Here is a 22,827-nt window from a genome sequence, read left to right on the forward strand (position 1 = left end):
GATGAGGATGGTTTGCATTTGTATCTATCTTTATTCACTGGTCCTTTCATATCGGTTCTTTCCCTCAGGCTGTTCATATTGCGCTATACATCGCGGATCCGGAATGCTTCCGAGACCGCCCATATCCCGCAAAATTTCAATGCTCCATGTACACTTTACTCAAGTCCGATCCTAAGAGCGCTCAAAGCCAGACATATCACTTCTTATTCCTAACGTGCTCATATTCATACTCCAAGTCGCTCAGCTACATGCTCCCGCCCTGGCCCTTGCGTGCTATTCCAGCTGCGCCACCCACTTCAGCTCCTTCACATTCATCAGCCGACCAATTCTCCGCCAAACCTGGAAGATTCTCAGTGACGGCAGAAACTTCCACCCATCATAAATGGAAGCAAGGCTATGTCCAAACATCGTATGACAATCAGATTCTCCACACATACCGAAAAACTCCTTGTCAGCGCTGTACACTTCGTTAACGTCACCTAGATGATATCTTAGATGTATCGCCAGGTTAAGTTTTGGCTTGTTGTGCCATAGATTGAGACTGGACGTTCGGAGATGCGGGGAGATGTACATATTCATTCCGATCAAGGTCTCGAGGACTTGGCGCTTGGTCCAGAGCTCTTTTTTATGGTGGTGTTGGCTGTCACAGGTAGCGGATGGCCAGTCTTCGTTGCTTATGAGGACGCCCCACCGAGTGTGAAGGTCTCCGAAGTCTCCAAGGATGGCTTTGGGGCGTAGGTAGTTGATGTTCATCGCCTATGGGTGGAAGGTTCTGGTGGCCGATCTTCTGGGTATATGTGGAGGAGGTACTTCCTGCAGGTTTTGGAAGGCTGAATGCGATATTCGATGACCTGCGCAGGAGCACAGGAATGCTTGGTCATTGTGTCCAGTCCATGATCGGAGATTGTTTCCAACGAGGCGCTGCAATTGAGAGAAGGTGAGGCTCTTGTGATGGCAGATGCGAAAGGTGCCAACAGCGCCCCTACAAGCTCCTTCGTATGGACCCTGTCTCAGACTTGCTGTACTAAAAGCCTCTCTGTTGTGTGCTTGGAGACAAAAGCTACACAATACCCTGGTGGGGCGCGATTTGACAAGTGGCCAAGCAAGCTCGACTTCGACCATCTTCGCGAAGCGAATGATGTATGACTGGCTAGTGAAAGCATATTTTGCAGCTTGCGTTACTGGTGTCTGGCGTAGTTGCACGAGCGATGTGATTTCAATCCTCATTTTCCGACAACTGGCGCTGAGATTCAGAATGTTTAATCCACTCAAATTATCGATAATCAACGAGTGCAAAGCCACGGGTACGCGGTGTAGTATACTGTTGTTATGGTTATGAGCGGCGAGATCAATCGTCTCTCGCATCTTGTGACGTACTCCCACCCTTGGCGGTTTGGGGTAGTATTCGTCATCGCGCCATGGAATGTCAAGGCGGCAGCCGGTGGAAATGAGACGGAACATAAGGTACCGAAGTGCTTCATAGGAGGGTTTGAATGGAGTAGGTACCTGCAAAAGCTGGAGAGCCTGCTGAGTTACCAATGCAGCTGCCATCGGAACAAAGTATCCACGGTTCGTGATAGTAAAGTGGCAGACGAGAAAGCTATATGCGACATTTTGAGAAGCAAACTCACTCTCTTTCGTAGGATCACCGCAAACTTTGCTACCAATAAGTATTCCACGCATAGCCTCTGCGAGCCGAAAATATAGATAGATCGTCTAAATTGCAAATGAGCAAGAAAATCACAGTCCTGCAAGTAAATAGAATCACCGTGAAAGAAAGGGTGTGGAGACAATGGTAGGACATGGTGTCTGTGCCCACTATGCCATGCAACCACAAAAGGTGCATATTGTCGATGACAATCTAAGATGTATGCAGAATGATAGACACAGACTGAGGACCTTACAAAAAGTAAACACAAGTTCCAGTTTCGAATCAAAGCAAACTTTGCCATCGAAACTCACCCTTTACTTGAGCTCTATGGGTCGACATGACATGAAAGTCAACCGATCGTCTACGATGCGAACGAGCGAGAAGAATGTCATATCACAAGCAGTGCAAAGGAGAAGTATGAGAGCAAGCGAAAGTTCCACTGCTCGATAGGGATGACCTTCCCTCACCAACGACATCTACAGCCCATCCACAATAGCCCATGCTAATCCTAAGCGCCACGTCAGTCCTGCCCGAAGAATAAGATCGCCATATCGTACTCCTCAACCATCTCGACTGGCAGCCGTAAAGATAACCCTCACACCTCATCACTCCTTACCCCACCCCTTGCCAATCGCCCACTCCCACCCTCCCCAACCTGCATGATCCCTCGGCCGTACTCTGAACGGCTCATTCATATACCTCGCACTCGAACCCCACTCCTCCTTCCGCGGCGGCGCCCAGCTATCGCCAAGCGCAATGCCGCCGCCGACCAAACCGTATCGCGTTCCGCTGCGCTGGTCTGGCGAGAGCGAGCGGTCGTCACCAACCAAGTCGAAAGAGTTCAATGTGATGAGGGTTTTGATGCTAGGTTCGGGGAGGTCATGGAGGAGCGAGTGCACGTCGTTGTCTGCGGCGGAGCGGTCGTGGAGCGTGGGCGAGGCGATGATTTCGCGAGGTGTGAAGAGCTGTGGAGGATGAGCAGGTATAGGGACAGGAGCTTTGGGCTCGTTCGTGTATACTTCTGCAGGGGTGGGCCAGCTGACGGGGTCTTCAGGCTGGACGACGGGGGGAGAGGGGATGTATGTTGGAGGGGAGAAGTAGTTCTGTCGGAAGGGCTGCGGGTTGGGTTTGAAGTGGGCGTCGTCGGGGTAGATGTCTGCTGCGGATGGTTCTGGGCCTTGGTCAGTACGCTTGGTGCGCGTGTATCCTCGGGGGCGCTTTCGGTTGGAGGCATGGCGGATGTGACGTGGGTTTGAGGGACCGGTCTGATCTTGGCTAGGGTATTGATGGAAATATCCTGGCGGGGCGACTTGGGCGATATTCTGCTGCATGATGGTTGGACCAGTGGGAATATGCTCATCCTCCACCGTGACCATGCGTGGCTTCTGCATACCGAAACCTGGAAGGCGCAAGCACAACCTTCAATGCAGGAGGCTGCTCATGCTTGGGCGTCCTGTAGACTACGAACGGGTTGTGGTGGTCCTGAGATGCTTTTACTGTCTCCTCCGAGGATTCACTCTGATTCTTCATGTAGTGTGCTAGTGCACTTGCGGTCAGGGGCTTGTTCAAAGCTCGGTCGATGAGCTTACCATATAGCGCATTTGGATCACCTTGCGGAGGACGGGTTTTATGCGTACGCGCAGGATTTTCCTCGGTCCTGGGCTCCTTCTTCGCACTGGGCAAACCGAGACCAGCGCTCAGTTCATCGATGTCTACAAGATTGCGATCAGGTTCTGTGGGTAGCAATGGAAACGTGTAGTTGGGCATCCAGGTGTTTTTAGGACCCGCAACGTCCTGGAAATAGCCTTGTGTGATGTTAGACGGATTCATGAAGCCTTGTGCAGAAGCATGGTGCTGTTCTATTACTGTTAGTGAAGATATTTCTCAGCCTAGCTGCAACTACTGACCTTCTAGAGCCTCCCATCAGCGCTTCCATGGGTATGCCTTGAGCCAGCAAACTCTCTATAGATAAAGTGACAAAACTCGAGTTACCTTCTTTGCCAGAGATCGAGGGCATGCCCTGAGCCGATTCCAAGGTGGCGTCTTCTGCTTCAATATTAGTAACAGTACCCTGAGAGGGCTCTTTGAAATATACCGTCCAGGATGGCTGAGCCTTCCAAGCCCATTTGTACCATCTCATCATGCTTAGACGGCACGGAAAACACTCCTGCTGCTCTAGCGGAAGCTGTCGTTGGGCTAAAGGCAACCGCCTCCGGGTTGAAGGAGATCCTGCGCTCTCTCTTGTCCGGACGCTCCATCTCGTGATAAAATCCAGTTGTTGTAATAAGAGGGACTGTGGGTGTGCTATGAGCTTTTGTGCGGAGGAAAACAATTGTTCAGTATGTCCTAGAAGGCCCGTGCATCACGTGAATGCGACAGTGAATTACGGTCGTACTTCACCTCGAGTCGCTATTGGATGGAAAGAGTAGGTTTCGTGAGACTCGTTCAAGCGTGAATACGGATATGAATTGCGATTATCGGAGATGCAATACTGCTACCTCGGAAAGGAATGTCAGCGCTTTTGAGTCGGAAGCAGGTGACCATGGTGAGGTATGGACATGCCTTTGGTCGGTAGACGAAGGTTGAATACGGTGCCGCTGTCAGGAGGCGACAAGATGTTGTCAAGGTAAAGGCAGCATGTATTGAATGGTGGCGCGCTGGCGCCACCGAGCGTTTGCTCGAGCAGGTGAAGGTGAACTTTCATGTTGTTACGCCGACGGGTGCAGCAACAATCAGATGGCATGATGTTAGGAGCATACCAGCGTCTCTTCAAGATACTCACATCGTGAGTGCGAGGTACAAGGGTGGTATTCGTAAGATATGCCAACCCCCACGTTCTCAGTCAGCAAATGCAACTATTCACAAGCGGGCGGTGCACGGCCATGATGGCCACGACTGCTCGTGTGACTTTCTACTAGATATGCCAATCAGAAGCAAGCTGTGACGCGTTAGCCGACATGTTCAAAACAGTACTGTGCATTCAAATACCTCACATTGCCCGGCTTGCGCGTCTCGCTTCATTCACACTCACTACCAACACAAGGCTGCGCTGTCACACTTTTGTCCGTATTCGCGAACTGTGGTACACTCACAGCACGCGACCCAAACTCACCATGCGCCCGAGCTTTTCCACGAACGCCGACTCCCACATCGATCAACCAGAAATTCGTCACCTTGAAAATGCCCATGATGCTCGACCAATATTTAGCTTTTCCAGATATGCGATCCGAACGACCACTGCAGGGCAACCAAACTTACTACAGCCACCCGAGGCGCCAGGCAACGAAGTGCGGCCATATTATCCACCCTTCTGCTTCTGAACATACGCCTTTGTGTCCGGCTTGTCTCACCTCGCGTGCTAAGTCCTACATGAATGTGGCGCTAAAAGGGCTCATCGCAGAAGGAGGGCCTTCACCTTCGGATTCCATGCGCGACCGACGCTGGCAAAGAGCAAAGCTGCGATACGACATCGCAAAACAACGACAAGCAAAGATTCGAAGCAGGGACCAGTTGCGTGAAGAGCGAGAGCAAACCTGGAACGAGATGCATCAAAGAGCCGGGTCACAGCGCCTCCAGGCAACAACCACTTTCCAGGAGCCGGCTGACTGTACCGTTTGTGAAACCATGATAGCCACATATCCAACGCAGGTATCTGTGCCACAGACAGCAAAAGACACTGCTTGGTGGGAGCGGCCGGGTGGACTCGTCGTTGATGACATCCTGGTACCCCGAACGCCCTTGCGACCTGTTCGGCAAGCGCGCCAGAACGTATGCAAGACACAGGGTACTTCCGTTCTGCGCGGGATGGCCCGCAATTTTCGCAGAGCCATGACTGCGTCGGAGGCCCACAGGGAGATTTGGGAATTCAGGTATCGCACCGAGACAGCAATTCGCCGAAAGCATGGGTTGGGAGAAGGATTCCATTTCGAGCCAGACTTTTGGGACTCTCCAATCTCCGCTCACCTCACTCGGCAGTATTATCAGCAAGCGGAAGAGGAAGCGCGAATGGCTGCCCGGCGAGCCAGGGGGAATACTCCACGCCCAAGACCGCCACGGAGCTCTTTGTCATACTCGGAACGGTCCGATGAGATAGACGTCGACGAGGGTCATCTGGAGCACATCTGGAAGATGGAAGAGCAGAAAATCCAGGACCGACAAGCAAGAAAAGTAGGAGAGGAGATCGGCTATCTCTACTTTGTGGGAGTGGACGGATTGCTGAAATGGAAGGATGACTACTTGAGAAGCGATCGCGGATTGGTGTACAGAAAGAAGAACACGGAGCCTGAGTCTGACGGAGTCATGTCAATGTCCGACTCTGGAGACTCTGACTCTGATGATAGTAGAGAGGATGAATACAAGGATAGGGGCGAGGACGAAGAGGACTATGATGAAATGGACATGGACATGTGAGAGAGCTCATAGGTGGTAGTACAGTAGCATGACAATACCCACGTGGATTGACACATCAACAACTCATCATGCCACGCAAGACGTGGGTGAGGCGGCTTTGGAGCACGAGCATCGTCTGCGTCACTTTCACACGTGTTCCTAGGTCCAGCGACTATTGGCCAGACCTACGGTGTAAAGTCCCGGACCATTCATGCACGGAGGAATGTATTCGCAGCATTTGTGTTGGCCGTAGGGCAGCTGCATCGTCCCATTTGTGCCGAGATGGCTGTCGCGTGCTCTGCTTGAGGCCCGAAAGGTCGCGCCCAAGTCAAGATTGGCCGCGTAGGTAACGTGATCGCTCAAGTGAGAGACAGATGTCGGAGTGGTAGTGGAACGCGTTAGGAAGCTATTCCGAAGCGCGTCATGGCTTGGCGCGCTGAAGTCATCTCGAAACTTTTTGGTTTCGCTGGCGCAACCCTCACCACTACTGGTTCTTTAATTAGCAACACTCGAAAACATGGGAAAGGGAACCGATAAGCTGTACATCACACATTCCGAGTGGTCTTCATCCGACGCTTTCGGCAGCGCGCGCGGCGCAAACACTTCGACTCGGAACTCTGCGACTGGCCTTTCATCGACCTTCAAGCGCCTGCCCTTCAACTACTGCGCCGTCTCGCTCCAACCCTTCACCGACCCTGTCTGCACCGAATCGGGCACCATCTTCGATCTTACGCACATACTCACCTGGCTCTCGAAACACCCCGGCACAAGCCCTATAGACGGATCGAGCTTGAAGCGCGACGACCTTATTACCTTGAACTTCACCAAGAACGAGGACAACGAATATGTCGACCCGGTCACATACAAGGTCTTCACCGACAACACGCATATTGTTGCGCTGAAGAAGAGCGGCAACGTCTTTGCATGGGACACGATCGAAAGATTGAACATCAAGGCGAAGAATTGGCAGGACCTGGTCAGCGATGAAGCCTTCACTCGGAAAGACATCATCACACTGCAAGACCCGCAAAACATCGAGTCACGAGACTTTGGCTCGTTCAAGCATGTCAAGGAGGGAGACACAGTGATGCCAGACTCGGAGAGCAGCGTCAACAAGGAGGCGCTGGGCAACGCGGCCAAGATTCTGAAGGCGAAAGAGGCCGTCGCGAAGGCGCGCGCAGACCGACAAGCCAAAGCACAGGGTGCTCAGTCCTCCAAGGCCCTCACTTCCACGACAAAAAATGGCAAGACAGCAGGCGCGTCCAACGAGCCCAAGAAGCCCGCCTATAATGCCGCGGTATACACTTCTGGCAAGGCCGCCGCATCCTTCACGTCGACAGGTGTCACTCCGCACACATCGAATGCCCTCGCTATCCTTTCCGACGAAGACTACATGCTCAAGCCCAAGCGCGTCAAGATCAAGGGCTACGCTCGCATTTCCACCAATCTCGGCGACCTCAACATCGAGCTCCTCCCCGAATTCGCACCGCGCGCAGTCTGGAACTTTGTCAAGCTGGCACAAAAAGGGTACTACAGAAATACGGTGTTTCACAGGAACATCAAGGGCTTTATGATACAAGGTGGTGATCCGACAGGCACAGGTAGAGGCGGACAGAGTATATGGGGCAAGCCATTCAACGACGAATTCGACGGACCCGAACGACACAGCCAGAGAGGTGTACTCAGCATGGCGAACAAGGGCAAAAACACAAACACGTCACAATTCTTCATCACATACCGCGCAGTCCCGCATCTCGACCGTAAACACACCATCTTCGCAAAAGTCGTCGGAGGACTAGACACAACCCTGAAAGCAATGGAGCTCACGGAGGTCGGCGAGAAAGACAAGCCCGTCGACGACATCGAAATCCAAGACATCGTAGTCTTCGTCGATCCCTTTGAAGAATGGCAGAAAGAGCGCAAAGACAAAGAAGCAAAGGACGTCGAAGCAGAAGAAATCAAGCGACAAGGCGGCACAGCAGACGACAAAACTACTTGGACTGGCAAGCGTATACGCGCCGACGGCACAGTGGATAACAGCAGCGGGGACGGCCTCGGTGTAGGTAAATACCTGCAAGCAGCCAAGCAAGAGGTCCAGGATATGGGAGACGACGAGATTGTAGGATATGTGGATGAAGAGGAGGATGTTGCGCCGGCGAAGAAGAAGATTAAATCGAGCGGGTTTAGCAATTTTGATGCTTGGTGAGATGCGGACGTTGGTGAGAGGCCAGAGGAATAGGCAAATGATACCCCGAGTTGCATCTCTCTTTACCTAGCTGTCCGATCAGCGATTCAGAAGATCACGGGTTCCTCCCGGTTCTACGACACCGTCGCGCGGACGCAATCCCCCCAAGCGCGTTCGCCTCTCTGCAAGCGCACTCGTGTTGTGGATCTGTCTGCTTCAAGCACGCGCGTAGTTAGCATGTCGGCGTCAAGATTTCTGAGAGCTATCCAGATATAGTCGAAAAGCCGAGCAGCATACAGAATTCTCAAAGGAAGCATTGAAAGGTGAATCAAAGCGCCGGGGCGGTAGTATAGAAATTGGTATGGTTGACGTCGACAGCAAACGTCTAATTGTGGTCCATCTTGAAGAGTCTGGAGTGCGAAAATAGGACTTGAATCCATACTACGTCTTCCGCAAAGTTCTGCTTACCTTCATCCTCGTCCATCCACCTTTCACACCCCGAACAAAGTGGTATCCCATCCCCAACCACCACCTTGCCGTGATCATGTCTGATCGTCGTCGCAGCGCCGAATGCGGATGTCATAGGACCGCTTGGTAATGGTTTGGATCCTTTGGGTAAACTACTAATGCTTGCTGGTAGGTCCTTGCAATTCCGCATCATGCATATATCTCTTGAGATCCCATACTGGTGAGGTGATTAGCCGTCGGTGAAGTGCCTCTCAACAACGTCCCGCCGATCATGAAGGGCGCCTCGGTCCATGGCTGGCCCGGTGGCCAGGCGCTCGACATTGAAGAGGCGATTGCATCCGAGCATCAAGCCGTCAAATGCATGATTGAGAAATTACCGCTACATAAAGTGGAGGACGCTGTCAGGCATATGGAAAGCGGAAGGGTGAGGTTTATCAGTGTTAATGTGAAGGATTAGGCGGGAACTTGAGATCGGGGTGTGTCAGATTGGTAGTTCTGTCAAGCTGGAGGCATGGTGGTTCGATTGAAACAATTATGTTCATGCAATGGATGAACTCGGGCTGCTGGGTTTGTGGGCGGGGATGAACGATGGATCTGGTGCAGGTGCGTTACATCAGCTTGAATATTCATCAAGGTCGCTGCTAGAAATGGTGTCTTGAGCATACCATCGTCAAACCTTATGGCAGATGCCGTCTAACCAAAGTGCAGCGCGATTCACGTGAGAGCCGCTGACAGCGGGCTTCGTCGATAAGGCCGGTCCTTTGCGACGGCCGAAAGCCCAGCCCCGCCTCCTCATAAACGCCGTCTGCGAATAGCAGCTACGCGCGCGACCACCACAGTTCTCTAAACATGTTGTCCGACCTCAGCTGAAGCGCGTGCCTGTCTCAGGGATCGTCTCTGCAACGGGTGGCGCGCAGCGGACCAATGCGCGGCCAGCACGCCCTGGTCGGCCCATGACGAGACGGAGCTGTCCGTGTTTCAGCTTCAACATCTTCGGTCCACTTGCTACACGAACAGCGACTCTCTGCATCCTTTCGGAAGAATGGGCATGCGACTGGCTGGGCAGCAATGCGGATGAGGGGTGGTAAGCCCGGGATCTGCCTTAAGACATGCCTGATCCTGTCTGGAATGCCTGTTACGGTTTTTTGTGAGCCTTCGATGTGGCAATGAGCGACTGAATATCACGACTATCACCAACATCCTCCCTTTCCTCTTTCTTATCGAGTTCGTTTCTTTTCTTACGCTGCGCGTTCTTTTTAGACATCTCTCTTCGCGTCCCTTCCGTTCGTTCCGCATAACCTTCCTTGCAGGCCCGGCGCCGAAATCTGTCCTTCGTTGTCTCATATACTTTTTTGCCTTGCAGCATATAGAGTAGTTGTTGCGTGTACAGCAGGTGATCACTGGAAGAGCAATTGGCCAAGTTGCAGAAGAGAAAGTATAGCCGTCATTGTGTCTGCGACATTAGACTTCGTATCAATCTCTGTCTTATACTCTGTCTTATACTCCACCGAAAGTGCGACACCACCGTTGGAAACGCGGGGTTCCGTTTTCACTCCAGTTGATAGAGCAGAAAAAGAGCTGGTACCCACGGCAACGCGCAGCATAAACGGACCATCACATTGGATTTGTGTATGCACCGGCAGCGCAGCATTCCGAAACTTCACACGCACAAACAAGTGACGTCTCACAACCAGCGCCATTACATCATTCTCCATTCAAACGTCCTGCGTCTCATAGCCAGCGCCCGAACTCGATACGGGGTCAGACATTCCTTGACCATCTCCAATCGTTGACATCGAGGCCCACCCTTGAGCAACACTTGTTCACGATCGAAGAAGAAAGCCTCAGGGCACACATACCTATCTGTCATCGAAGGACAAGAGAGCCTTCTCACATATCGTCATGCATACCTCACTACGAGCCATCGCATTCGGCGTCGCGCTCCTCATCTCAGGAACTTCGGCGACCGTCTCCCTCTCCAGCTTTACGCCGCGCATCAACAACATCGGCAACACACAGTGCGAGTCCGCATACAACACCCTCATCAAGGGCTGCCAGGCGAGCGACTTTGGCGGAGATGTCGTCTGCAGCGCCGCATGCATCCGAGGACTACAAGAGATTACACAGCTGGTGCAGAGGTCATGTAGTGGCGTCAGAGTAGACCAATCGAGCATCATTGGCGTCTTCCAGTCCGGCATTGGCATCAAGTCGCTGTGCCCTAAAAACGAAGACGCCGCATCGAGTTCCACAACCGCAGCGAGGACTACAACAGCGGCGCAGAGCACACAAGCTGCGACTTCAAGGGCATCGACATCGGCTACTCCCGCGCCCTCCTCATCTTCGGACACAACTTCCTCTACATTGGATACACAGTCTTCAGCGGCGCAGTCGTCAACATCCTCATCGACAGGCCTGGTTGTGGACCCAAGCCCAACTTCGGTCGCTGGTTCGTCACCGACGGGTGACGCTCAATCACCAGCTTCGTCGACTGGTGCAGGGCGGCCGAACCAGCTACAGCTGTCGAACCAGGACTCCGGAGGTGGATCACCGTTTGACGTCCAATCGACGGGCGATTCTTCACGGACAACGATAGATGTCATGCTGGCATCATTCGTCGGCACCGCGCTACTGTTCGTCGCATGCGCATAGAACGATCCACCTTCTTTCATTTGTTTATCAGCATCACGACATGGCGTTGGAGGAAAGTTTCCTTCGGAGGATATGTATTATACCCATATGAGAGCAGCAATAAGTGCTGAGGACTAGCGGTTGTACAAAACGAAGCAGGAGGAATGAAGAGTACAGTCACAGCCAATTGTACAGATACAAACACGAAGCGTAAAAATAATGAACGAACAATTTGCAAACATCAAACTGTTGGAGCGTGACTTGGTCCCGCATTCCTCTAAACCCTGGTCTTGCTAAGCGAAGGCAGTTGCACCCCAGACGTAATCCCGCTCCCGCTGCGTACTACCACTCGTCGTCAGCGCGGACTTCTGCACATTCCAACATGCTGGAGTGTAGGCGCGCTTGGCCACCATGAGGAAAACGATTGTGCTGTGTTTTATTCATGGCTTCAAGGTACGTGGGGAATCTGTGCGACACGCGACAGCGGCTACGTCATTTTGCGATTGGCGCTGGCTTCAGCTCGAGGCGCGCGCATAGCTTCGAGGTCCGCGGCAGATTTGGGGGACGATGATGCTAACAATAATCTACAGGGCGGGGACGATACATTCGGTATGTCTCAGGTCGGTTGTGCAGAAACATGTAGCTAAGAAAGACGTCCAGGCACCTTCCCGTCACACCTCAAGGCGATCCTCCAACATGCGCTTCCGAAAGTCACCGTCCTCACGATTACATATCCGAAGTACGAGACGCGAGGCGATCTGACTGAATGTGTCTCGCGGTTCAAGGAATGGCTCACCAACAAAGTCATCGACCTCGAGGTCGCGAATTCCACACCTTCGCCGACTGTAGAGCCCTCCGTACATACGATCCTCGTTGGTCATTCTATGGGAGGCATTGTTGCGGCTGAGACACTTCTCTCTATAACCGGCGACCAACCTCTGCATTCGCTCAAGAACTCGCAGATTGGTTCGACGATGCTGCCAGACCACAGCACGCTTATGTTCCCATATATCCAGGGCATACTGGCGTTTGACACGCCATATCTTGGTATTGCGCCAGGAGTAGTAGCACATGGCGCTGAGAAGCACTGGCAAACAGCCAACTCGGCCTACTCAGCATACTCGAACCTCGCCAGCGCCTTTGGCTGGGGCAACAAGGACACAACGCCAGGGGCAGTGGATGCAAGCAAAATGCTACCAGCGCCACCAGCTCAGTCCGTCAGCGACGCGAACGCAGACGCCGCATCAGCGCCACTATGGCAGCGCTACGGCCGTGTCGCCATGTTCGCCGGTGCAGCAGGCGCCATCGCCGCCGGCGGAGCAGCAGCCTACATGAAGCGCGACCAAATCTCCGAAGGCCTCAACTGGGCAACCTCGCATCTCGAATTCATCGGCGCCCTTGCGCGCCCCGAAGAAATGCAAAAGCGCCTCGCAAAAGTCGCCAAGCTCACCAGCACCTCAGACTTCGGCTTCACAAACATGTACACGACGCTCGGCCGCGCGGTCAATCAGCAGCAGCAAACGTCCAAGGAGTCCTGGACGGGCAAGGTTGCGGGGAAAGACCGCACGTTTTGTAATCTGCCGAAAGGCGAGTTGAGGAATTTCTTCATGCCGGCGCCGAACGATAAAGGGACGGCGGAGACGTGGGCGCATATGAACATGTTCGAACCGAAGAATAATCCGGGGTATTACACGCTGAGCGAAACGGCGAAGGAGAAGATCATCGAGTGGGCGGAAAATGAATGGTATGAGGAGAGCGAGGGCCCGCTTGTGGGCGAGGTCGGTGAAGAGGCGGAGATCGTGGAGAGGCAGGAGGTGGATGAGGCGATGCAGAAAGAGGCGGAAGCGAGGGAAAAGGAGGAACAGGCGGATTCTGAGGCCAAAGAGACGGATGACGAGTTTGTGGATTTGAAGAGGGGAGCAGGGACGCCGGTAGATAGTGATGGGGAGAGAAAGAGAAGAGAGCTGTGATATAAGTTCGTATAACGAATGTGTCCATGAGGCTTCGTGCTGGCGAGTACGAGGCCATACAGCACAGAATGTCATGTGAGTAAGGTAATACCCTCTTCCATTGATAACTTACGAATAAACGACACTTTGCACTTGTATCTCTCAACAGCGAAATAAACGCAACTTCTAGATCTAGCTCATCCACCTATGCTAACCTTCATGTTCCGCCACGTCTTTGCAATTCGACATCCGCTTTGCTGTCCAACTTCACTCATCATCGAGTACAAATTCCCCTCTACCATTGCCTTCTTCTTCTCTACACAATCCTCACACTCACTTTCAAACAACTCCAAGTATCAACATATAAGCACACTCACTGCAACAGAACACAACTGACCTTCGACCGGTAATGTCTTACTACGGTGGCTACGGCGGTGGCTATGGAAATCCGTATGGTGGTATGGGAGGTATAGGCGGGGGATATGGCGGTATGAGACCTAGCATGGGCGGAGGCTATGGCGGAATGGGCGGCGGTGTAGGTGGAGGATATGGCGGTATGGGCGGCGGCATGGGGGGTGGAGGATATGGAAATCGCTATGGCGGCATGGGAGGAAGCATGCGCCCTAGTATGGGCATGGGCGGTATGGGCGATCGCTACGCCGCCTCAGAATACGAGGACGACGAAGACTCCCTCTACGACTCCCACTACGCCCACCTTCCCCGCCGCGCTCCACCCCGCCGTCCCCAACCCGGTCGCTACGAATCTTACTCCGCGCCCGGCCACCGCCCCCGCGGCTTCATACACCCCGATTCTCTCCCCGACAACATGGACGACCTCGGCCCCGACTCCGACTACGGCAGCAACGCCGCCGACCCGGGCGACTACCGGTACGGCGCGCCCGACGCTGCGTACTGGGATAGCTTCAACAACGGGGGCAGGAGAGGGCGTCTGACGGAGGAGAATCTGAGACATGTGCCCGAGGCATATTGGGATGCGAATCGTGGGGAGTGGGAGGAAGATGGCCCGAGGGAGAGGATTAGGGCGTTGGGGAGGTATACAAGGTTTGGGGATGGAGAGGAGTAGTCTGTGGGAAATGGAAGGTTTGGGTTGGGATGATATTGGAGGTTCTAGCTAGGCGGGGGTAAGTGGAATTCAGGTGGTGTATGTAGTAGTGGCGGTATTATTGAGACGGGTGAGTAATTTACGTTCAGGTTGTCATGTGCTCGTCTCGATTTTGGTGTCTTTCCCGGTCAAGTAAGTGTCCTTGGTCAGTGTTGGGAAAGCACTTTGAGGGACACGTAATATATAAATCCATTTAGGGTTTTATGATCGTATCTACATGGTCCCGCGCATTTATTCAAAACGTGATAGTAGAGAGCAAAAGGCGCTGGCGATGAGATATAATGGGCAGGCTGCCGCAGAGTCATCAACTAAAGACCGTCTGGATGAGAGGAATCTTAACCGTGTCTAGATCATCATGCTTGAGAAAACCGATTGGCAAACTTTGCGGCACGAATTTCTGATGACGTGATGAAGCAAACCCGAGCAGGCTTACAAAATACAGGAGACGGATTCCAGCTTTTCGACTTGTCGTTTTTCTGGGACACGAACAAGCTTTCTGGTCCGAGACTGCAAACATGGCCAAGCCCTCCTGGAGACAAGACGTTCGACCAGAAGGCATACGACGACAAATCATCCAATAAGGAGCCGTCCACTGAAGAGCCATCCAGCGAGGAAACGGCCCAACAAGGAGTCGCCTAGCAGAGTACCAGATAGCGAGGAGCCAAACAAAGAAGAATTGCCTGAAGAGAAGCCGTGTAAGGATGCAATACCCGAAGAAAATCCAACAGAAGACAAGTTAGCCCGTATTTAAGCAAAACGCGATTGAATTACCGACCAAGACATCTCAGTCCCGACGATGTAGTCACAATGTACAACGTTATCGCAAAAACGATCAAGGCCGCCAAAGAATCTGCCGCTCAGTTCCAGGCAATCAAAGACAACACGACCGCCAAAATGGATGCCCTTCCCATCAATCATTTGCAAATGAAGAATATCAAGGCTGCAAGCCCGCGTCTAGTAAATATTACCACGGCGCTATCGTTGAGCATTGCCCAAGTGATGATGATGCAAGACTTCGAGAAAACTTTCCGCCCGGAATGGAAGCATAAGAAGAAGGAGAGTGTCGCGCTGCGTGAGGTATTCCTGAAGGCAAAGACGAAGGAAATCGAGAAGATCCAACGAGACTACAAGATAGAGACGACGAAGTCATTGGTAGGCGCAAACATGACGATACTTGAACTCGAAGGGACTGCAGGGGCTGGCTAGGGCATTGCCACCCATGGCAAGGGAGTGGCAACAGCTGAAGTATCGATCGAAGGTAGTGCAGCGAATGTGGGCGAGGACACTGCAGGTGAGAAGGAGGCGACTCGGCACGAAGTGGCAAGACCAGCTGTAGAAGGGCTTCAATTCAGGCAGACAATTCATCTGGGCAATACCCAACGAAGTCTGTATGATAAGTAAAGTCGGTGAGAAGGTGGAGAAGCGATCGAGATTTGGCATCTAGACGAAAACGCATTGCGTCATTGCTATAATTTCGTACAAATGGTGGGTCTCCATGATCAAATATCAGTCCAAGTAGAAGAAGCAACAATCTTCGAAGAGTACAACAGATCGTGCACTGTTACACAAATTCCGATCGATGTTTCCGATCGATGTTTCCGAGGGCGACACGGTGGGTCGAGATGCATCTACCCTTGCTTCTTCTGCGTCTGAAAGCGCCGCAGGTAGGACAGTGCTCGAATTACTGTTTCTGGTGAACGTCAACCGCATTTTGCAATACCTGTAGTGTTCATTGGTGCTCGGGCTCTCTCAAATGAAACTCTTTGCTGTGAGCAGCAGCTGTCAGATGCCACAACATCGCATGCGACGCGCAACCAGATGGTCATACGAAAACGTGATGCGACGTAACCTGAGCCAAACCCGCTCGTGAAATGTTGTTCCAAACCACGCGAGAGCACAAAGGCTATAGAGATAATCCCCAAGGAAGTATGCGTTGCAACATTACTTAACTACTTTTGCTATGTCAGCAAGCGCTCTGCGGTGTTGATGAGAAGTGTCGGAAGCAAGGAGCGGCAAAGACCTGACCAGATCGCCTATGTGCCGAGTTACGCTTGAAAGCGCTCACACACTGTCATATCACGAGGTTCCTCTTTTCTTCAATCACGGTTGCGACATGGTTTTTTCTCTCAACTAACGCCGTCGCCTTCTGACGTTTTACTGCACATATCATGCAGCTCTCTATTATGATAGACTACCACCGCGTCCACGTGCCTAGTACAACCTTGAGAAAAGCTAGACACTGCCGATCAGCCATCACGAAGTGGGCTGATGACGAGAATTGCGAAACATGCATACAGATCCTTGCCAGTGGACCCAGCCGAGATTACATATATCAAGTCTGGATACACCAGATACCTGATCCTTGGGTTTTGCACCACGACAAACATTTCCCTTGTTGGGAAAGCTTTTAATACTCCTACGCGCTCAGTCACGTCTCCGAAGATGTGGAATCTCCACCTCATGACCATTTGTAATGATCAGGCCTGCGGAAAAGTTGTGACGATCTATATATGAGGCCCCATGCCACGCTCATACCCCCACTATCATTCGCTTGGGTAACGCCTCCGTCGCTATGCTCTCGATATTCTTACTGTCGCTGAATTTCTTGCTGGGTCTGTGTACTCTTGCTCAATGCTCTTTCATACTCGACTTGAACAATAATACCATACAAAACAGCGGATCTTACACAAGGATGTCAACGTCGGCCGACATCAAGTCGTCCGCACCACTGCCATGGCTAAGCCCGGAATACAAATGGTTCTTCGAATATGCGCTCCCAATACCACCCGTCAAACAGCCGAAGTTGTCAGTGGAACACATCCGGGGCGAACCATCGAAGCTGATAGAAGCTTAGTACCTATACCAACAGCACCAGCGGAGCGGTTTTAGACTACTATGAGATTGACGTGAGAAGACTGGAGAAGCAGATCTACCCTGGTCTTCCATCAACCCAGCTGATCGGTTATGATGGACTACAACCCGGTCCAACGTTCGTGATGCGCAAGGGTCGAGGTAAGCTTTGCCCTTCTGGACTGCCACCTTCTTACCCTCCACAGAAAGTGTTGTCAGATTCTCTAATCACGGTCCAACGAACGTGTCCACTCATGTTCATGGGCAGTATAATCGCGCACCATTTGATGGCTGGGCTGCAGACTACGCGCTGCCTGGTCAATACAAAGACTGTCATTATCCGAACGCACAAGATGCTCGCACGATCTGGTATCATGTCAGTATCTCAGTTAGAAAAGACGTTTTGGCCTGGCTTATATTGACTTCCCAGGATCACACAGAGTATGCTACTGGCATGAACGTATACCTCGGATTGGAGGGCTTCTACTTCCTCACCGATGACGAGGAGCAGGCACTTAAGCTACCAACTGGCAAATACGATGTTCCGCTTGCGCTATCTGCTAAGCAATATAGCACCAATGGCACGCTGGTTTACAACTCGAACGGAAACTATGGCCTTCCAGGAGACGTGATACAAGTGTAAGGCTCCCGTCTCGTACGACAATGTGCTAGTTAACCTAAAATAGGAACGGACAACCTTGGCCACATTTAAAAGTCGAACCACGGAAGTATCGTTTCCGTCTACTCAACGGTGCTCTGAGTCGGAGTAAGCAACCTCGGCCAGACTGCGACTCCTGCTCATCAAGCCTCAGTGTTCACTATTTCACTTCAAGATGACCTAAGTGACAGCCGGCTGGACTTCGATGTTGTTGCTTCAGACTGCGGTATGCCGATATTTCCCCTTGGTTGAAGCGCCGGTTGCTTGATGCTGATCAAGTGTTGAGGCCTATTTGCGCATCCTGTGAAAGCGAACACGCTCGCGTTCTCAATGGGCGAACGCTACGAGATTATCGTCGACTTTGCGAATCACAAAGGCAAAAACATCACGATGAAGAACGCTCGCGGAGTGATCGGAAACCCAGACTTTGCTGCCACGGACTTAGTAATGCGCTTCATCGTGGGCGATACTTTAAGTGACGACTGCAACAACGGTGATGTCCCTTCAACGCTTCGAGTTACAGCGCCGCCCAAAGAAGCAAACATTTCCAGAAGCTTCGACTTTGAGCGCATCGGCGAGCACTGGGTTGTTAATGGGGTCGGTTGGGCCGATATTGAGCACAGGATATTGACAAGGCCCACACTCGGCACAGATGAAACGTGGGAGCTAAAAAACGGGAACGGGGACAGCAATATCACAGGCGTTCATCCAATTCATATCCATCTCGTGGATTTCCAGGTCCTTTCTCGGAGCGGCGGAAGGGGGAAGGTGCTTCCGTACGAGGCAGCAGGGTTGAAAGACGTGGTATGGCTCGCACCAGGGGAAACCATCCGTGTCGCTGCGAAATACGCACCGTGGCCCGGAGTGTAGTGCGTAACAGCTAAAAACTTAAGGTTTTTACACTGACTGACCAAATAGCATGTTTCATTGCCACAATCTGGTGCATGAGGATGACGAGTGAGTTGCACTCCCAGCTGGTTTCTTCTTACTTTGAGGCTCACACTATACAGCATGCTGGTCGCGTTCAATGTCACAAATCTGGCCAAGTGGGGCTACGATGAGACAACCGTCTTCATTGATCCAATGGAGCCAGTTTTCAGACCAAAGGATATTACTCCCCAAGGGTTCACCGACGAGGTGATTCGGCAGAAGTTGGAATGGTTCTGGAGCTTGAACGCTTACCGCCGAAATACCACCCACGTGGCGCCAGACATTTAGGTTACCTATTGCAATCATAGCATGTTAGAACTCTAGCTCAGTGGCGTCAGGTACATTCAACACGCAGCCTACATTACAATCATGATCTTTGCAGATCCCTTTCATGTGTGGTGACTATTGCATCAGCATAATCCACACGGTTGTACACCATTCTGGCTTTATTGATGTCGCAGTCCTCCCATGTGTCCTCCACGGCGAGACACTTCGACTGTTAAGACCCGACCTTCGATGATAGAGTAATATGGAACGGGAGCAATCGCTCACTGTCTATGTATTGGTTTAATGACCGTGGGGCCAGTTCGAGACGTTCGCGCTCACGAAGACTACATCTAGAACCGCGACTTGAGACAGTGCATGACGACCAGCAGACTTTACATTGTAGTTGCTTTGAGCTGAGAGGAGCTGAGAGTGTATGAGAGTGATGAACTTTGCTGGATCAGAACTTGAAGATTGGCTGCTGTGGGAGAGAGTGAACCTCACGCCTCGCGGAGAAAAAGCCGGAAGGGATATCCTTCCTCGCGTGAACTTAAGAAGATTGGCGAAAAAGATCGGTCTGGACTGAGGAGGATTGTAGATTTGGCAAAGGGAAAATAAATGGAATCTATGGGCCAAGGTCCATTGAATGACGTGGTGTGCGGAGGGTGAATAAGAGAAGGCAACTATAGACGAGGATATATTGCTTTCCCAACAAAACAAAACATGCGACATTGCGGCCGCTGAATGCCAAGATCAGTACCGAAGCTCAATGCAGGTACAGCAAGTCACCGTTACGTGCGAAAGTTGTAGGAAGAGTTGTAGAGAGAGTTGAGCTATCACATTCTTCATCACATGTATCTTCACTGCACAGCTCTGCTGCCTTGGGCGGCTATGCGGATGTGCAGTCGAATACATCACCGTGCCACCCAACCACCTTATCTCCCCTCACAAGCTCCTTCCTCTATGAGCACTCACTACCGGATACTTTTGGATATCTTTGGAGTTGGCCATAGAGATGTTCAGAAGCACGAGTGAGTGGTCTAAGCGACGTCTTGACAAAGCCGGACAGCTGCCGAGCGAAGAAGGGCTGTTGTGCGATCGCCAGTTCGCACGAGCACAATTTTCCGTGCCAGGTAGACACGTACCGAGCCTTGATGTTTGGACTTCCGGTCTCTGCCCACGTGTGCTCATCTGATCTGTGCTGAACACTTGAGAAATCCTGCTCATATTGTCGGCGAACTCCAAGCTGCGCATGACAGACTATATACTCGCTACATCTAAGACACCTAGTTCGCATGATTGATCTGATCCAGGCGGGTTCGCGATCGTGTCTGGAATTTGCCATATTCCCACCGAGGCCGAAAGCCTTGAGATCGTTCATCGTATTGTGAGGGGACCGTGCCCCTAGCGCCGCTCCGCCCTTGAAACGCCATGTTCACTTCCGTTCTCCCTGCCACGCCACCATCGTTGCATGTCCCAGTGAGAGACGGCATCAACCCAGGTGGCCGACTCGGTCATTGCGCTGGTGCTTGCCAAATTCCTTGCGGCTTCTCCGCACCATCAACTGGACATAGAGCAAATCTTTGCCTCACTCTAATCTCGGGCCTACCAGGACCAGGGCATCTATGCATCTTGGGTGCCGAAGCGAGGTTACTATAATGGCATCTGTTCCGCAGTTTTCCCGCCAGTACTTTTCTCGATCTGCACCCGCTGGATTCCGGTTGCATTTCGAAAACGAAAGTCCGAACTTCCACGTTTGAAGGAGAATTTGGATCGGGATCTGCTTGTGAGTCGGTGCATCTGTCACGACTCGACAGCGTGGAGCACTGCGACTGTCCGGGCCTTCTGCGTTTCTGTTTGAAATGACAACGGGACCCGAGTCCTTGGGTGGTCCATCCACCATGTCTCGAAGTAGTTTAGAAACCCATGATTTTCCCCAGGAATATATATTCGAATCCCGGCTAGTGCTGCCAGCTGTACTGAATGTGGTTGTGTGGCTGTAAGCGGCCGTTTCAGACTTCCACCAATACCTGGTAGGGACGGGTTCTCCATCATGCCCAGGTCTGGAACAGCACATGTCGGTGATGGAGGGCGGCTGTCTGGGTGGGCCCTTCCCAATAGCCAAACCGGCCCCGCAAGGCTTGATCGTTGTATCCATTTCTCAATCATAAACCTCTGTTCACTCCCTCGGTGCATCCAGTTTCGGTCTGGTTGAACCTGTACATTCTTTCGACATCGCCTCAGTCCATTTGGAGACCTTTTCCTTACGCCTCATGATGGCAAGATGATATTCCCGCGCAAACATAATGGCTCCGGTTCCCCGCATGATTACGTGGACCCTACAGTTCAACTGAATATCGGCTTGTGGACGCTTTTCGCCGGCGCATCTCTCTTTCTCGCACTACGAATCTGGATCAAGATCACTCGACGCCACGGGCTATGGTACGATGATTATATACTTCTCGCTTCTTGGGTATGCGCTCGAACCCTATTGTCTTAGTCACACACTACGAACATCGACTAACAACGTGTAGACGCTCTTAGCCGTCAACAACAGCCTCATATCACTCGAGTTTGCAACTGGTTATGTGACCGATACCTGGGATAATCGCATGCACATTCTCATCACTATTACTTCTTGCGGGACGCTCATCAACCAGGCCCTTAGCAAAACCGCCTTTGCTGTCACTCTGCTCAAGTTGACCAAGAATTGGGCCCATCAAGGGTACCAATGGATCCTATGGTTCTGTATCGTATCAATGAACGCCTACATGATCGTGAAAGTCATCATGCAATGGGGGAAAGTGTGTGGAAAAAAGAATTACGACGTTGAATGGCGACTCGACTTTTGCTTGGAGCCCAAATTCCGGGACAGCTTTAAAGAAGGTGGCAATGGTAAGCTTCAGAACTCAGGCACAGCCCGTGGCATCTGCTAAGACTTTGGATAGTGTACAACATCATCATGGACTTTGTGCTCGCTGCGTTCCCCTGGGTATTGACATGGAACTTGGATATGCGCAAGGCCGAGAAGATTGGGCTCTGCATCACTATGAGTCTCGTAAGTTTACTGTCACAGCTACACTACGACTGATCAACTGACCTTTGACAGGGAATGGTCGTCGCCATTGTGTCCGCAGTCCGCACGAACTGGAAAGATGAAGGAAACGTCAAAGACGCTTGGTACTTCTGGCGCAATGCCCACTCGAACATCTGGTACTCGTCCGAGATCGTCGGCACCATTATCGTGCAATGCATACCCGTCCTGCGACCCCTACTTCGCGACATGCACACTTCCTTGACCTCGAAAAAGCTACCATCAGTAGCTGCGGGCGACAACTCGGATAGCAAACGACCACCGACTTTCGGATCTGCCGGTCATCGAGCACACATCTACTCTGACGCGAGATCCACGACATATAACGATAAAGATGAAACGCCAGACTCATGGGACAATCGGGGCATTTACCACAAGTTTGACTTTGAGCTGAAAACTTTGGACTTGGATAGGAAAAAGGGCATGGACACGACATTCGTTTAGCATTATCTTCACTGTAAATATGAACATGTATCAATGACTATAAGATCAACCTTTGACATCTCTGCATATGCCCCGCGACCAGTCAATCGAAGCAAAGCCGTCCACCGCATGATGTTCTTCTCACGAGCCGTGATATTCACTGGAGACAAATCCTCACTATCTGGGTGACGAGCAGCAGAAGGTCAGCCCTGTTC

At 51.9% G+C, this 22,827-nt stretch overlaps 14 protein-coding genes across 14 annotated transcripts; 11 read left to right on the forward strand and 3 right to left on the reverse strand.

Annotated features, from left to right (window-relative positions):
* Nucleotides 1–244: 244 nt before the first annotated feature.
* Nucleotides 245–881, reverse strand: SNOG_10609 (hypothetical protein; the record flags this gene model as incomplete). Its single annotated transcript, XM_001800822.1, has 3 exons — nucleotides 245–339; nucleotides 438–756; nucleotides 852–881. 3 exons carry the CDS (start codon nucleotides 879–881, stop codon nucleotides 245–247), a joined length of 444 nt encoding a protein of 147 aa, XP_001800874.1.
* A 392-nt stretch (nucleotides 882–1,273) lies between these two features.
* On the reverse strand, nucleotides 1,274–1,551 carry SNOG_10610 (hypothetical protein; the record flags this gene model as incomplete). The annotated part of the gene is made up of 2 exons (XM_001800823.1): nucleotides 1,274–1,321; nucleotides 1,378–1,551. The coding sequence occupies 2 exons, from the start codon at nucleotides 1,549–1,551 to the stop codon at nucleotides 1,274–1,276; spliced, it is 222 nt and encodes a 73-aa protein (XP_001800875.1).
* A 705-nt stretch (nucleotides 1,552–2,256) lies between these two features.
* Nucleotides 2,257–3,481, reverse strand: SNOG_10612 (hypothetical protein; the record flags this gene model as incomplete). Its single annotated transcript, XM_001800824.1, has 3 exons — nucleotides 2,257–2,306; nucleotides 2,358–3,050; nucleotides 3,289–3,481. 3 exons carry the CDS (start codon nucleotides 3,479–3,481, stop codon nucleotides 2,257–2,259), a joined length of 936 nt encoding a protein of 311 aa, XP_001800876.1.
* A 2,071-nt stretch (nucleotides 3,482–5,552) lies between these two features.
* Nucleotides 5,553–6,061, forward strand: SNOG_10613 (hypothetical protein; the record flags this gene model as incomplete). Its single annotated transcript, XM_001800825.1, has 2 exons — nucleotides 5,553–5,667; nucleotides 5,745–6,061. The coding sequence occupies 2 exons, from the start codon at nucleotides 5,553–5,555 to the stop codon at nucleotides 6,059–6,061; spliced, it is 432 nt and encodes a 143-aa protein (XP_001800877.1).
* Nucleotides 6,062–6,557: 496 nt separating this feature from the next.
* SNOG_10614 (hypothetical protein) lies at nucleotides 6,558–8,246 on the forward strand (the record flags this gene model as incomplete). The annotated part of the gene is made up of 1 exon (XM_001800826.1): nucleotides 6,558–8,246. The coding sequence occupies one exon, from the start codon at nucleotides 6,558–6,560 to the stop codon at nucleotides 8,244–8,246; it is 1,689 nt and encodes a 562-aa protein (XP_001800878.1).
* Nucleotides 8,247–8,769: 523 nt separating this feature from the next.
* SNOG_10615 (hypothetical protein) lies at nucleotides 8,770–9,150 on the forward strand (the record flags this gene model as incomplete). The annotated part of the gene is made up of 2 exons (XM_001800827.1): nucleotides 8,770–8,803; nucleotides 8,927–9,150. 2 exons carry the CDS (start codon nucleotides 8,770–8,772, stop codon nucleotides 9,148–9,150), a joined length of 258 nt encoding a protein of 85 aa, XP_001800879.1.
* A 1,445-nt stretch (nucleotides 9,151–10,595) lies between these two features.
* On the forward strand, nucleotides 10,596–11,551 carry SNOG_10616 (hypothetical protein; the record flags this gene model as incomplete). The annotated part of the gene is given in 2 exon segments (XM_001800828.1): nucleotides 10,596–10,906; nucleotides 10,924–11,551. 2 exon segments carry the CDS (start codon nucleotides 10,596–10,598, stop codon nucleotides 11,156–11,158), a joined length of 546 nt encoding a protein of 181 aa, XP_001800880.1. The 3' UTR covers nucleotides 11,159–11,551.
* Nucleotides 11,552–11,932: 381 nt separating this feature from the next.
* SNOG_10617 (hypothetical protein) lies at nucleotides 11,933–13,291 on the forward strand (the record flags this gene model as incomplete). Its single annotated transcript, XM_001800829.1, has 2 exons — nucleotides 11,933–11,941; nucleotides 12,005–13,291. The coding sequence occupies 2 exons, from the start codon at nucleotides 11,933–11,935 to the stop codon at nucleotides 13,289–13,291; spliced, it is 1,296 nt and encodes a 431-aa protein (XP_001800881.1).
* Nucleotides 13,292–13,679: 388 nt separating this feature from the next.
* Nucleotides 13,680–14,354, forward strand: SNOG_10618 (hypothetical protein; the record flags this gene model as incomplete). The annotated part of the gene is made up of 1 exon (XM_001800830.1): nucleotides 13,680–14,354. The coding sequence occupies one exon, from the start codon at nucleotides 13,680–13,682 to the stop codon at nucleotides 14,352–14,354; it is 675 nt and encodes a 224-aa protein (XP_001800882.1).
* A 134-nt stretch (nucleotides 14,355–14,488) lies between these two features.
* SNOG_10619 (hypothetical protein) lies at nucleotides 14,489–15,032 on the forward strand (the record flags this gene model as incomplete). Its single annotated transcript, XM_001800831.1, has 2 exons — nucleotides 14,489–14,525; nucleotides 14,836–15,032. The coding sequence occupies 2 exons, from the start codon at nucleotides 14,489–14,491 to the stop codon at nucleotides 15,030–15,032; spliced, it is 234 nt and encodes a 77-aa protein (XP_001800883.1).
* A 168-nt stretch (nucleotides 15,033–15,200) lies between these two features.
* SNOG_10620 (hypothetical protein) lies at nucleotides 15,201–15,794 on the forward strand (the record flags this gene model as incomplete). The annotated part of the gene is made up of 2 exons (XM_001800832.1): nucleotides 15,201–15,545; nucleotides 15,600–15,794. 2 exons carry the CDS (start codon nucleotides 15,201–15,203, stop codon nucleotides 15,792–15,794), a joined length of 540 nt encoding a protein of 179 aa, XP_001800884.1.
* A 1,171-nt stretch (nucleotides 15,795–16,965) lies between these two features.
* On the forward strand, nucleotides 16,966–17,886 carry SNOG_10621 (hypothetical protein; the record flags this gene model as incomplete). The annotated part of the gene is made up of 4 exons (XM_001800833.1): nucleotides 16,966–17,198; nucleotides 17,263–17,405; nucleotides 17,450–17,619; nucleotides 17,674–17,886. 4 exons carry the CDS (start codon nucleotides 16,966–16,968, stop codon nucleotides 17,884–17,886), a joined length of 759 nt encoding a protein of 252 aa, XP_001800885.1.
* A 345-nt stretch (nucleotides 17,887–18,231) lies between these two features.
* On the forward strand, nucleotides 18,232–19,119 carry SNOG_10622 (hypothetical protein; the record flags this gene model as incomplete). Its single annotated transcript, XM_001800834.1, has 2 exons — nucleotides 18,232–18,770; nucleotides 18,912–19,119. The coding sequence occupies 2 exons, from the start codon at nucleotides 18,232–18,234 to the stop codon at nucleotides 19,117–19,119; spliced, it is 747 nt and encodes a 248-aa protein (XP_001800886.1).
* Nucleotides 19,120–21,707: 2,588 nt separating this feature from the next.
* Nucleotides 21,708–22,633, forward strand: SNOG_10623 (hypothetical protein; the record flags this gene model as incomplete). Its single annotated transcript, XM_001800835.1, has 3 exons — nucleotides 21,708–21,990; nucleotides 22,044–22,153; nucleotides 22,205–22,633. The coding sequence occupies 3 exons, from the start codon at nucleotides 21,708–21,710 to the stop codon at nucleotides 22,631–22,633; spliced, it is 822 nt and encodes a 273-aa protein (XP_001800887.1).
* Between the last annotated feature and the right edge of the window lie 194 nt (nucleotides 22,634–22,827).

The sequence above is a fragment of the Parastagonospora nodorum genome (assembly GCF_000146915.1).
Source record: "Parastagonospora nodorum SN15 chromosome Unknown scaffold_17, whole genome shotgun sequence".
In the NCBI taxonomy this organism is placed as follows: domain Eukaryota; kingdom Fungi; phylum Ascomycota; class Dothideomycetes; order Pleosporales; family Phaeosphaeriaceae; genus Parastagonospora; species Parastagonospora nodorum.